Below are 13,043 nucleotides of genomic sequence, written 5' to 3' on the forward strand. Positions count from 1 at the left end.
CGTATCCACATCAAGCACCAGCAATGCATTCCGCTTTGAAACCTTCGCTTGATAAACTGTAGCCCTTCCTGATTTCCAACCCTCGACTTCTACAACCCAGTCTCGAGCCTGATCCAAAGACGTGCCTGAAACGAGGACGGCCGGAACGGTGGCGTATCTGGATGCAGCCACGTCGTTTTTTTCTCTTCCTCTGATTACTCGGCCAAACAGTGACACCGTTGAACGAAAAAAACTCACCTTGCTCCCGCGTAAAACATTCACATCCGCTTCGTTCCTCTCATACCAGACAACAACACGGAAAAAACACCGATGGAAACAAGCAGACCGAAACCCCGACGCGCGAGCAAACGACCTCAACGTCCACGCCAGCCAATCAACCTACCTACCTACACCGCCGCCAGCATCTCATCTAACATTCTTCGACGCTGCAAGCAAGCCTCGCCCCGCATCGCCTCGTCCCAGCTCCGTCCAACACGCACAAACCTGCAAAGCGCGTGAGCCCCAGCCCCAGCCCAAACGGATGCGATCGCCGATCCGGGCGCCATTGGCCCAGAGCGGTTTTTCCGACACTGAATGCAAATACATCGTAACATGGTTGCATATTTTGTATGAAGGTCCGTACGTTGCTTGAGGTATCGAAACGGCTCCGATCGTTGAAAGCTGTCCCGAGGGCAGCGGTTGTTGTTCTCGAAGCGCCATCTATGTCAGCTGGATCATCGTCCGAAGGCTGTGAGTGTGGCGGGTTTGGTGCATTTGATGGAGTGTTATGGTGTTGGGGCTGTGTGGTTTACGTACTGCTGACTGACTGACTGCTCCGACGAGGTAGATCAGGCGCTGTTGATGCGGGCTACTTCGGCTGATTTGACGGCGTAGATCAGAGCAGTTTTCAAATCTGGGTCTCTGTGGTGGATGTTGGGAAGGGAAGTGCATATGTGCTGTGTCGTGGCGATGTGTGGCAGTGTTTAGCGGAAGCGCTTCGATATGCTAGCGTGCAATCACCACACTACTATTTGTTCTAAAGGCTGCGACTTTGAGAGTTTGGAACTGTGTTGTGTGACAGTGATGTTCGTTGATGATGCTGGAAGAAGTCGACAAAAAAATACAAAAATAAAAGCAAAGCCCAAAGTCATCGCCGAACCGAGCGAGGAGCAAAATGAATTTCATCCAGAGTACTAGAGCTCAGCTTCAGGATTCAATGACCCGGAAAGACAGTGCCCGTTCATGTGCTAAGGCTTATGCACCATCGATCGAACCAATAGCGCACTGTACTTATCCGTGGACCATCGAAAAAGCTTCTCCGAACGTTTTATCCAAACGCAACCCGGCCTCCCTAGTCTCCAATACTCCACCTCTCCATGCCGATTCCTGCCACGAGAAGCCAGCGCCGTCCATTCGCATCGCGATAAGCTGCTAGGGAGCTGGCGTCTGCGATAGAGGTGTACACATTCGCCATATGACTGATTGTGATACCCTCCGCTCCCTCTTGCGTCGTGTCGATCCCGACCTCCCAGATCTTCAGCCGTTGATCATTGCCCACGCTCGCGAGTATGAAGCCCTTCGGATTTTCACCTTGCGTGTCAGAAGTGGGTTTGCCGATGAAAACAGTACCCGTCACCGCACTTGCGTGAGCGCCGGGGATGAGTAGACTAGCAGCCTCAAATACCACCTCAGACGGGCTACGGATCCCCACACGGGTAAAAGCTACGGCGCCATCATCACCGCCCGTCACGATGAGTGTCTCTGACTCTGATATGGTCACAGAGTCCAGTGCCTTCACGCTACTTTGGTGGATTCTAGTCCGCGTACTCCAGTGCAATGGAGGACGTGTTGGCAGATCATCACCGTGCCATGACAAAGGGTTTGCAAGCGGCCAAAAAGCCAGATGTCCGTCTGTGCTGGCGGTACAAAGCCCGCTCAGGGTTTCGCCGATGTGTAGGTGGGCGGCTTGGGTGAGGCAGTATGTCGTGTAAGACCCTTCAGTCAGGAGCTCGAAGCTTTCCCGGCCCGTATGATAGCGAAACAGTCGTATCGAGGAATCTGAGTATACCTTACTTAAGAGGTAATCAGGCTCGTATGCAACATCGTCCGGGTCATGAGTCGAATGGATCTCCTCTGTCGCAAAATCCATGATCCGCAAATCCACTTCCTCGGTCACGGTTGGACACTGAGCCTCGCAGACGACACCGAATGTAACGAACGGCGCTGATTGCACTCGCCACACGAAGAACTCTTCACACCCAGCTGCGCTGAAGAGAAGCTGACCATTCGAAGACCACCGCAGTTGCTGGATGCCTGTTGTGTGCTTAGTGACGATGCTCAAGCACTTGAGTCTCGCATTGAGATCGAAGATACGAATGGCCGTATCCTCTGCGCCTGTCGCAACGAACCGAATTTCAACATCATCGCCCGTTTTGATTGCCGGTGATAGAGCCATAGCTTTGATCTCTCTTCCATGTCCTCCATGCTGGATGACTTGATGAGAAGCTTGCGTCTGCGAAAGTACATGACAAATCGAAGCTTTTGTGTACACAAAATTACCACCACCACTACCGTCATGTCGGTGTGCATACGCGTAATTTCTGTGAGCGCCTCCACAATCCACCGTCATGACCTCCGTTTTCTGTGACTCATTCCACACGACAAAGTGCTTGCTCCGAAACCCCCAAAGCAGAAGATCCTTACTCGTCGGATCGACGCACGCTCCCTCAATATTTGGACCGAATGGGGGCATACCTAGGTGTATCGTCTGGAGGGCCACACAGAGCTTGCTATTTTGGAGTTTGTGAAAGACGTGATGGATTGCCCATTTGCCGTCTCGACCGGCGGTTAATATAGCGATTCTGCCGGTCAGCTTTGAGACGTCGCGGGGCACAATCTGGATCAGAGTGATGGCGTCTTCGCCATGGATTCTTTGGAAGCAGTCGGGGGTGACATCAAGTGCCGAATTTGGTGTGGTGTGGGTCAGGTCGTATATCGCTATATCTCCGTTGCGGGAGCCTAGGATGATCCATTTTTCAGTTTCGAGGAAGCAAGAACTTGTTACTATGAACTTTGGTTGCAGGGTAAGACAGTATTCGTGGATTGCTGGAACGCCTGCCTCTTCCTTCGTTAACTGGCCATCAGGATGCAGTTCTGGCGAGAACATGAACACAGTTGCCTGAGAAGAGCCAAGGCATGTGGCAAGCACCCCTATCATCTCTCTTTGGTGGCTCAATCGCAACCACCTGTTCCACGGCTCGTAAAGACTATGGGCCTTGAGAAAGCCCGCTTTGCCGGTGAGCTTGCCAATGGCATCAATTTCTCTGCTGCGATGATTGTACAAATTAATTGTGCCGTCGGTGCCTGTCAGCAGGGCTATCCCAAGAGAGGGGATAGCCGTTGCAATGCAAGACGAAGTTAAACTCGTGTGGTAACCAACGTGCTCCCAAATCACATTCCGACAACCATCCAGGTTGCTTGCTTCTGCATTAGAGATAAAGGTGCCGACCAGAAGGTTTCCATGCTCAGTGGTAGTCAGGACCTCATTTTCTTTGATCCACGTGTAGGTCTTGAAAGCGTCTGGCTTCTTTTGTCTACTTTGGTTGCCTAGGGCATTCTTACTCATGGATGGCGAAATCCCATATTCAGGCTCTTCAGGTTCCAAACTCTCTGCTTGATCGCGCGTATACGTAGCCTTAGCCATATAGTCCTTCTTAGGCCCATCAACATCGAATACCGCATGCCACTGTATAATCTTCGAATCTCTGAAATGAAAAGAGTAATCAGCGTTGTAGTTGTCCTCAACACAAAGATGATATCCACTTGCGGACCAAACTTCAGGGCTCGGATCGACACCGAGATCCGTTTCTCGAAAGTCCAGCTTATGGAAGAGGTAGTCTACAGCGCTACCATCATCCAATTTCACAAACCACACACTGATCGCATCGGTCATCCTGCTATACCGATACACATACTGACGAGTTGCCCTCATCGTCAGGCCTTGCTGAGTAATGAAATCCCCACTCTCGGAATATAGATACTCAGCATCGAAAATACTGTCTGTAGGCGGTCTCTCGGCGAAATTGGCTCTACCATCCAGTTTTCCAGAAGGATAGGCTGACATAAGACTGTCAAGATTTCGTGTGAGCTTCCAAGAGCCTTTGAGGGAGTCAAAAATGTTTTCTGTTGAGGATTTTGCTTTGCCTGCTTGTGTTGGACTCGGTTCACTCGATGTGGTCTGGAAGGTCTTCGAAACCTCATCCATCGTATACTGGCTCGTCCAAGCACCCGTCCGCGTAGGAATTCCATGCAGAAGGGGCTTGTACGCTGTGATACGTCCGTCAGCTCCGCCAGTAGCAACAATACACTCTGTACCAGATTTTCGGAAGACTGCCATTGCCCATACGTTCTTTCCCGAGTGAAATGAGTATGTAGTCTGATGGCTCAATCGATAAACATGATTGTGAGGCGTCCAACTTGATCGGCCAATATCAAGAACAGGACTCACACGCCAGATTTGTGCGGTGCTGTCTTCTCCGTAGGAGATCAAGTCCCAACATCCGTCTTTCTGGATCAGGAAACGCAAGCCCCAGATCCGGGAAGCGTGGCCCATTATCATAGCCAGGCACCCAGTCGAGTCAACTTCATTGGTTTCATCTAGTAAGCCAGCTTCGGAGTTGTTGAGTTCTCCATCTGACAACGGTTTCACCTTTTCACTGCTGCTTGTGCCCGATATGTCCCATGTCCTGATGGTCCTATCATCGCTGCAGCTGGCCAAGATACGTTTCACAGTATCAGTCTGCGCCACCTCTGATATCCTGACTCCAAAGACCGACCCCTCATGTCCAGTAAATCTATAGTGCAACTTGACCTCCGGAGATACAGAAGGATCAGAAGTAAATGACCATAGCAAGACCTCTCCGAATACCGTACCCGCAGCGACGAGAAGGCGCGGGCCAGCATCCGCCCAAAGCATGTGCGCGGAGTACAGAATCGAACTGGGTCCTGAAGCGATACGGTAGAGCGAGCGGGTTTCTCTCGTTTCTGCGGATTCTTCAACGAATTTTAGACATAGTAAATCATTGTGTGCGGTCACGAGGATGGCTTCGACAGTGTTCTTTCCAGATCCGCTGTCGGTAATATTGGGGTGTCGGAAGCAGGCATCGAGGATCCAATCATCCCAGAGGACTTCCGGCATGTGTTGATGAATTTTGACCAAGGGTTTCCCGTTTATATTAAGATCTGCTTCGATGGAGATAAGACAGATGGATCGGCCACCCCAGATGAGGCAGGTTCCATTATTTCCGGCATCTTCCGGCAAGGATTTGCAGACAATGCCATGAATTGCCTGCGAGTCAAATATTCGCTCGGTACGAATCAACGTTCCTCTTGTATAGTCGAAGACTTTGAGAAATTGGCCCTCGCCCGCAAGTAGATAGGGTTTGGAGGTACCGAGTGCTAGGAAAGCCAATGCAGTGACGGGATTGAGGGCGCTCTCGACCTTTGGCACGGTAATTTCATCCATACATGCCGCATTGAGTTGAACAAGCGGAAATGAAGAGGTCCGCCATTCCCTGGCTGCATTGTGGTGTGAAGGAGAGATTGAGAGGGGAGACGCAAGCCGGGTTGAGGCTAGGCGGGAACAGCGGTGCAATTCCGGCGCACAAAATCCACATGACATGGTGACTGAACAGTGAAAGCCTGGCCAGAAAAAAGCATATGGGCCTCCCTAATGTGAGGATATATAAGCAAAAAAATTAAATTGACCGATGCAAGGCTCGACTACAATTTTGTAAGACAAAGCCCACAAAATGGAATTGGGGGTAAGAACTGACACTTGCGACCTTCTCCGACTCACGTGGGTAGTGTAAAGGAGACATAATAACCACTATACTAATCGGCCGGGTTTTGCCACAACGCAATCAAAGTCTTACTATTCCAAGATATATTGTTTATGTTTTTCCGGCGACACGTTTCTAAAGTATTCTTTATGGACTACAACAGCACTTGCAGGAGTTTGATTTGTTTTGCTAATCATTGATGATGCCGCTAATTCGTAGACCACAAGCTAAATGCGACAAAGCGGATTGGGGTATCTATGCTAATGAATGAACACGCTGGTCGAAAGCTCGAAGCAATATATGCCCTTCCACAGCAAAGCATGAGTCTGTATGTCACATCTCCTCCGAGCGCTATGCTATGAAGCTACAAGTTCCATCTCATGATATCGATCTTCTTCGGCTGAACACCACTACTTGCAGCTTTGTATACTTTCTCGGCATCTGCTGGCTCCGCCCGGTTGGCTTTGGCAAAGCTGTTGCCGTTACCCTGCCGGATCGAAGTGTAAGCTCTGACGAAGCTTCTATATGGTGAACTCTCGTCGTCCCACCATTTAGACGGCGTACCTTCGTCTTGCTTTTCCGCCGCCGCATTAGTATGAGGTGGAGAAAAGGGACTCGTGGTGCTCATACTCGAGGTTTCAACAACGCCTCTCACCGCCTCGAGATCTGACCTCAATATCTTCCGATCTTGACTCGGATGATCGGCGCCTCGCCAAGCGTTATCCCGAACGCGAGTATCTATGGCATCCTTTATTCGATTGCGCGCCTCACGAACATTGACTTTGCTCGCAATTTCGGCCAGCAGCTCGATCATGGTCTCTGAAAATACTTGCCCACGAAAGTATTCCAGCTCTAGCAACTCATAGGCCCTGATCCCCCAATTGGACTGAATCACTCTGTGGCAGGTGTTTAGCAAACCTTGGTTCTGCTTCGCGTCCTTGGGGGTCGACTTTGCCGAGAGTGGTAAGCGGGCGTTGCTGAATCCTCCGACGTGGACCTCTCGCAGCTCTGAAGCAGGGAGTCGTTCCGGAGAGTTGGTTGTGGTTGCGTTCGGTGAGCTCTGATGGACATCATGATCAGACTCTTTCCAAAGTAGAGATCGCCGATTGCTCTTGGTAGTGTTTTGGATTGAGGTCGTGGCGGGTACAAGCGGTGATCGAATTGATTGTGGAAGTGGAGGCTTATACGAGCCTCGCGTTGTAGGAGGAGTATAGGGCACCTGTTGTAGGCTGCCGGAGCTATCTCGACGATACTGCAACGGTCGTGGCGCACCAGACACACCGTTGACTAGATGTGGAACACTCGATTGGGGCAGTATTTCTCCTTGCTTTGTCCTCTTGGCCTGCTCGTCTGGCGGATCGTCCGCTGTGAGATCAATAATGACCCGCGATTCGGACGGCTTCCGCTGAGTTTCATCAGAGCTCGCCGGCTTCGGTGCGGATTTGGTTCCTACCAGCTCCAGTGGCCTATCATCGTTGGCAGGTGCATATTCATAATGCATCTTCTCAATAGCGGGGTCTGTCTTGGAAGTGAAAATATGCTCCACCAGCTCAACGCGAAGCTCATCTTCCTTCATAGGCTCGACGTGCACCCTATCAGCACTAGGCTTCCGTGCGACGATAGCGAGTGCTTCATCTAGGCTTCGTCGATTGATGACACGGTTTTGATACTGAGGCGCCTCAATTTCAGTTTGGTAGAATTCTTCGTAAGGTACGGCATCCTCTGCTTCTTCGGCACATCGTCGAAGGTACTGGGGATATTCGAGCTTGTGTCTGACGATGAAGTCATCCCACAGAGATTGATGCTCCATTCGATTGGCTTTTACGAGCTGGCTGATTTTTCTGCATATAGCCGCGAAATGATTGATGTCTCCAGGGTAGGAGGGATACGTTGCTTTGAAAATATCGAAAATGTTACGAGGTGCGGAATATTCCTGCTTAGTGATTTGAATCGGCAGCTGTATTGCGCTCTGGTGCTCTTCGACTGATTTCACTTCGAGATCTGACATAGGGGTGCTTAGTGGGACAACAGGTTCAACGGCCGCAGGAGAAAGATGTGGTTGAATATCTCTATCAGACTCAGCGGCGAAGACCGGGACGGCAATAGATAGAGACGTGGTTTGTTTCATGGGCTCGTCCGTGTGAGCAATAAATTTCAAGGGCGTGATGTCATGATTGACCGAGACGTGATGCATCGGACTGTTTGTGTCTACTTCTTCAAACCGTTGATGCGATGCGCGCTCCGTTGCAATCTCATCAGGCATTGGTATGTCTGCGTCCACTGTGACTGGTTGCTGTTGAGATGTAGGCTCCGGTATAGTTTTTCCAGACACCTGAGTGTCTGCATTGTCTCTGAACGATGTTTGTTGATATAGGGATTCTAGCGTGACGGTGTCGTGCTCAGCGACTTGATCTAATCTTACTTCTGGTGTCGGCGCATTGCTCCCCTGCTCGGCGATTTCGTCTGCCCGAGGATGTAAATCTTTGAGGGCTGTGTCTGATTTTGAGTCCACCGGCCGAGCGTCCTCATCAGTGTTCACCAGTTGACCATGGCTCGCAACCGTCAGGTCAATCTCTGACTCGACATTCTGATCTGCGCCATCATTTGCGTTCGCAAGGTCATTCTCGGTCTTCTGGTCTGGCGACTGAAAGGATACATCAAGCTCGACAGACTGAGCTCGCTGCGCTTCATCAGTAGAGACGTAGAAGCTTGCCTCCATCACCAGGCTCTGCTCTGCGTCAGGACCTTCGACGTCTGTATTCTGCGCAACGGACATGAGAGAGTCTGCTTCGGGATCAAAGGATGGATTCTCTTGCGCACCAGGCTTTGTACCACCGCCGTCTGGTTCCATAGAAGTGGTACCATTCGGAAGCGGTGCAGCATCCTTCATTTCTTGCATTGGAGATCTTGCCGACAATTCTTCGAACTCGATCTTCTTCTGGCGCTCAATCTCAGTATCAATCGACTGGTTTTGTACAGTCACATTCCCAACGTTCTTTTCCACTTCTGCATTGCGCCGGTCAGCCCGGATCGACCCCGTGAGTGCGGTGAGGTTTATATTTGGACTCTTTGTGGAAGTACTGGTCTCGCTACTTCTTCTGGAAGCCAAGAATTCCGGACGGACTGGCCGGGACCGCTCTAGTGGATCTTCTGACGTGGGCCCCGGAAAAGTGATGAAAGACACTGTGGGGCTCATCGTAGGAGTGCTGCTCTCGCTACTTCTCCTGGAAGCCAAGAAGTCCTGACGGTATTGCCGAGCTCCTTCTGATGGATCTCGCGGAACCTCTGACCTTTCAATGAAGTTAAAGGCCGACGGGACCTTGAACCTTTTCAGTCGCTTGGCCACATTTGGGGATACAAAGCTCGAATCTGCAACTTTGCGCTTCATCTCAGGAGCGACGTGGGTGGCATGGTCAGACGTAGGGAGCTGAGGTGGAGGGTCTATGTGATTGTCCTCGGGTGTCGGCGACTTCTCTGGTACTGTTTGAACTTCTGCATTGGCTTCGGAGACCACGGATGGGTGATTCCACCTCGAACTCTGGCTCTGGCTCTTGGTCATGATTAAGGATGCGTCATCTGGCTTATCTGCCGCTGTCTCTGCCTTCCTCCTTTCTTGTTGGACTTCAGCGATCATTTCATTGGGTTTCTCGAGAATGCCATTGGTCATTTCTTGGCTGTTGTTTTCTTCCGCAAGCCTCGCAGCAACCTTTGCAATACTTTGGTCCTCGACGTTGTTAGAGCTTCCATTTTCACCATGAGCCTCAGCGGTGGAAGTCTCGGGGCCAGAAGTGACTGATGCCGACACAAATTCAGTATCGTCATTGATAGTGCCATTCATAAGAGGATTAAAGTTCGCCTTTAACGGCGAAGATAGAATTCTGGAACCCGGTAGTGATTCATTGTGCGCACGACCATTGACGTAAGGGGTACGTTTGACTTGCGTAAATGGGTCCGGTGGCTGCGAAGCAGTGGAAGGAAAATGTTGCATCGGCGCGCTACCTGCAATGGAATGGGTCTCTTCGTTAAGAGCGAGTGGGACTGTCATCTCTAGGTCTGACTCTGGGGTCGGTGATGCTGGAAGTAAGGGCGAAAATGTTTCCTTGGCAGCATGGGTCTCAGCCGGATTTGTTGCTGCAGATTGGACCGGAGCCGGCTGCGCATCAAGCAGCAAGTCACTATTCTGTCCGAGTAAAGGTGACATCGAAGCTGAGATTTGTACACTATCCGACTCATTGTTGGCCCATTTATCAACGACTTTCTGTCCAGACCCTCCGTCACGCTCACTCCAGGATTTTAACCCAGGAAACATGGGAGTAGACTCGCCAGGCACAGTAGGAGTGGCACTCCCACTATTGCTTGGTGTGGCTGGATTGCCATCATGGTAACGCTATAACAATCAGTCTTGCTCAAAGAACCAATGATAGGACAACGGACTTCGATGTGGTATTTGAGACTACCGGGACTTGCATAAGACTTGGTGCAATCCTCCACAGGGCACCTGAAGTTTTCGAACGATCCTGTACTGGGGTGATGACGCTGGAAGTGATTAGTAGAAGCTATCTCATCGACTGAATCACTTATCACTTACATCTACATGGTATTTTAGGCCGCTAGAATTCTTGTATGACTTGTCACAACCTGGTGCTTGACACGTGAATCGATGGACCTCTTCGCCAGCTGAAGTGGATGTAACGCTAGGTGATGAAAGACCAGGAGACACCATGCTAGGAGATCCTGCTCCTCTAGAAAAACGCTCTGCTGATATCGAAGCTGGTCGCCCCAATGGCATTGAATAAGATGAACTTGATGCGTGAGACTGCCTTCGTGAAGACGAGATCGAGCGAGGATTACTTGATGTCTTTTGGACTGAGTGATCAGAATATTCGGCACTTGCGAAACTGCTGTCCGGTGGTAGCTGATCACGCTCAGGCGATAGGGGCCATTGTCCTGAGGATACAGGTATATCTGATTCCGAGTCGGCTGTTTGGTCAATTACCGCACTTGGGGTCATTGAACCGTTTTCTTGATTCCGTATCTTTGTTGGCCGTTGAGCACGGAGGTCCGCTTTCCGATTCAGCTTCTTGAGTAAAGAGATTGGTATGTTTGCTGTGGGCTCGCGCTGACCAGGCTCTGCTGGCAGCCAAGCTAAACGATTGGTCAGATTTACTGTATGAGAATCAAGATTACTTGGAATCACTTACAGTCCGCACGGTTCAACAAAGCCTCTTGGTCTTTCGGAATTTTCACGTCTTTGCTTCTAATTCGATTTTGACCGGTGTTTTGACCGGAGACCGAGGTTGTAAGTTTTGAAATGGAACGATCTGAGAGGTCCAATGGGGCGTTAGGGTACGAATCTGCAGTTTTTGATATCGAGGAGCTGGCTGACCGACTATGGAGTGCGTTGATGGAGGCTTCGGTTACAGCTGCCCTAGATCCCGCCTTCGTGTCCAGGTCACAATCTACACCCAAGCTCCCACAGTCTTGGTCGATCCCATGTACTCTATGACTGTCGGCTGCTTTCTTTCTTGGGGTCTTGTCCGGGGACTGTCTTTTTCTTTTCTGGCTTTCAATGGGAGCTCTGGTAACATCATCATCGCCGGGAGCGAGAGTGGTATCTCGAGAAGCTGTGTTCTCTTCCTCAACGACAGCGGGTCCGATTGAGGCCGCAGTGTACCCTAGGGAATGCACAGTTGTTGGCTGCGGAATAACCTCTGGTACCGGTAGAGTACGCTTATGATGTTGGAGTAGGCCTAAGAGAGCTTTGGTGCTATTAACACTTGGTCTCTGAGGGGTTGCCTGCACTTGAAGGGGACTCAAAGAAGTCGCTAAAGAACTCCCGTATTTTCTCTTTGTTGGTGGAGGTAATGACTTGACACTGTTTGCACTGGAGATAGAGCCTATGTTGATACCGGTAGTTGGATCTGATGGCTTGGGCTTGCTAACAACAGACGCGTTAGAGCGAGGTGCCTGAGTTGCAAAGCCTATCTGGCTACCCTGATTCTCCCCTGCGTCGGAGGTCTGTGTGCAGGGCTGAGACCTGATTGGTGACGCAGCGGCTGACTGGTGGGAGTGTGCGTCCGGTCCGTGTCTTCGCAAGTCTGCTAGCTTGTTCAAAAGCTCCTTTGTCCCCTCCCTGCTCTCAATAGCCTGAGGGGCGACCCCAAAGTTACCAGATCCGTCCGAGCCAATGCTCTTGAATTCTTTGACATAGAGCGTAAGCCTTTTATCTCTTGGACCAAGATGTGTTGCGACAATCTCGAAGTCGTGCAGTTGTATGAGGCCTCCAACGGTTCCCTCTGTAAGATTTCTTTTGTTCTTCTTAGCGTATCTCTGAGACGCCTGATTGGTGATGGAAGCATTGACACGTATAACGCTGTCAGAAAGTGTGACTTGTATAGGCTCGTCGAAGGTCAAGAACTACACTCGCAGGGTTAGTAAGATATAGCAATAACGGGTGTTTGCTAACCTTAGTGATCTGAACAACGGGTCCCTTTTTTGTAGATGTTATCCTCAGATTACTGCCATCATCATACGATAGCCCTCGGGGCTGCCCAATCGATGGATGTTTGTTTGCGCCTTCCTCCTTATGACGTAACGCCTCACCCAGCTCTCCCTCTATAGTGGCCGCCAGCCATGGCTCTAGAACGTCCATACTCCTTTCCGTGCCACCATACGTGGTTTATACAGTGGTTCGCAAGTCAGTGGCATGGTCTAGCAAGCAGCGGAGTCGACGAGACTCCTTCAGCTGTGGTGACCCAGTCTTGAAAGCCGTAGATATGATGAGGAAAGCTTCAGTTCAGTTGGGGTTGCTGAGGTGGCACCTAAGCGGCCTGGTGGTCTCTGTAGAACGCGACCGAGGTGTGTAGAGAACGTGTAGAGGTACCGGTGAGGCGATCTGAGTACAAGGATACTTTATTTTAGGCGAGCGGTTGAGATTCCGCTGCGTGCCAAGCCCTTTGATAGCGGAACAACGAAAAAGGAAGTAACATTTAACGTCTTCTCCCTCACAAATACCGAGAGAAAGCCAAAAGAGGAGCTTCATGACTCTCAGTCGACGGATGGTGGCTTACTTCCTGGATAGCGGAGATGAAGTGCAGGATCATTCCAGTAGAGGAGCGTACACATCAACTCGTCTAAGCGCTGCGGGGGTGCTACTTCAAACGGCAGCTTTCCATGGAAAGTGTAACTAAGGGATGAGCATGTGTGCTTGTCATTTGTCGGACA

At 50.6% G+C, this 13,043-nt stretch overlaps 2 protein-coding genes across 2 annotated transcripts; both read right to left on the reverse strand.

Annotated features, from left to right (window-relative positions):
* Positions 1 to 1,330: 1,330 nt before the first annotated feature.
* Positions 1,331 to 5,562, reverse strand: HO133_008402 (uncharacterized protein; the record flags this gene model as incomplete). The annotated part of the gene is made up of 2 exons (XM_037299268.1): positions 1,331 to 5,479; positions 5,506 to 5,562. The coding sequence occupies 2 exons, from the start codon at positions 5,560 to 5,562 to the stop codon at positions 1,331 to 1,333; spliced, it is 4,206 nt and encodes a 1,401-aa protein (XP_037155269.1).
* A 621-nt stretch (positions 5,563 to 6,183) lies between these two features.
* On the reverse strand, positions 6,184 to 12,471 carry HO133_008403 (uncharacterized protein; the record flags this gene model as incomplete). Its single annotated transcript, XM_037299269.1, has 4 exons — positions 6,184 to 10,206; positions 10,408 to 10,964; positions 11,021 to 12,236; positions 12,286 to 12,471. The coding sequence occupies 4 exons, from the start codon at positions 12,469 to 12,471 to the stop codon at positions 6,184 to 6,186; spliced, it is 5,982 nt and encodes a 1,993-aa protein (XP_037155270.1).
* Between the last annotated feature and the right edge of the window lie 572 nt (positions 12,472 to 13,043).

This window comes from Letharia lupina (assembly GCF_014066315.1).
Source record: "Letharia lupina isolate WasteWater1 chromosome Unknown contig_5, whole genome shotgun sequence".
In the NCBI taxonomy this organism is placed as follows: Eukaryota; Fungi; Ascomycota; class Lecanoromycetes; order Lecanorales; family Parmeliaceae; genus Letharia; species Letharia lupina.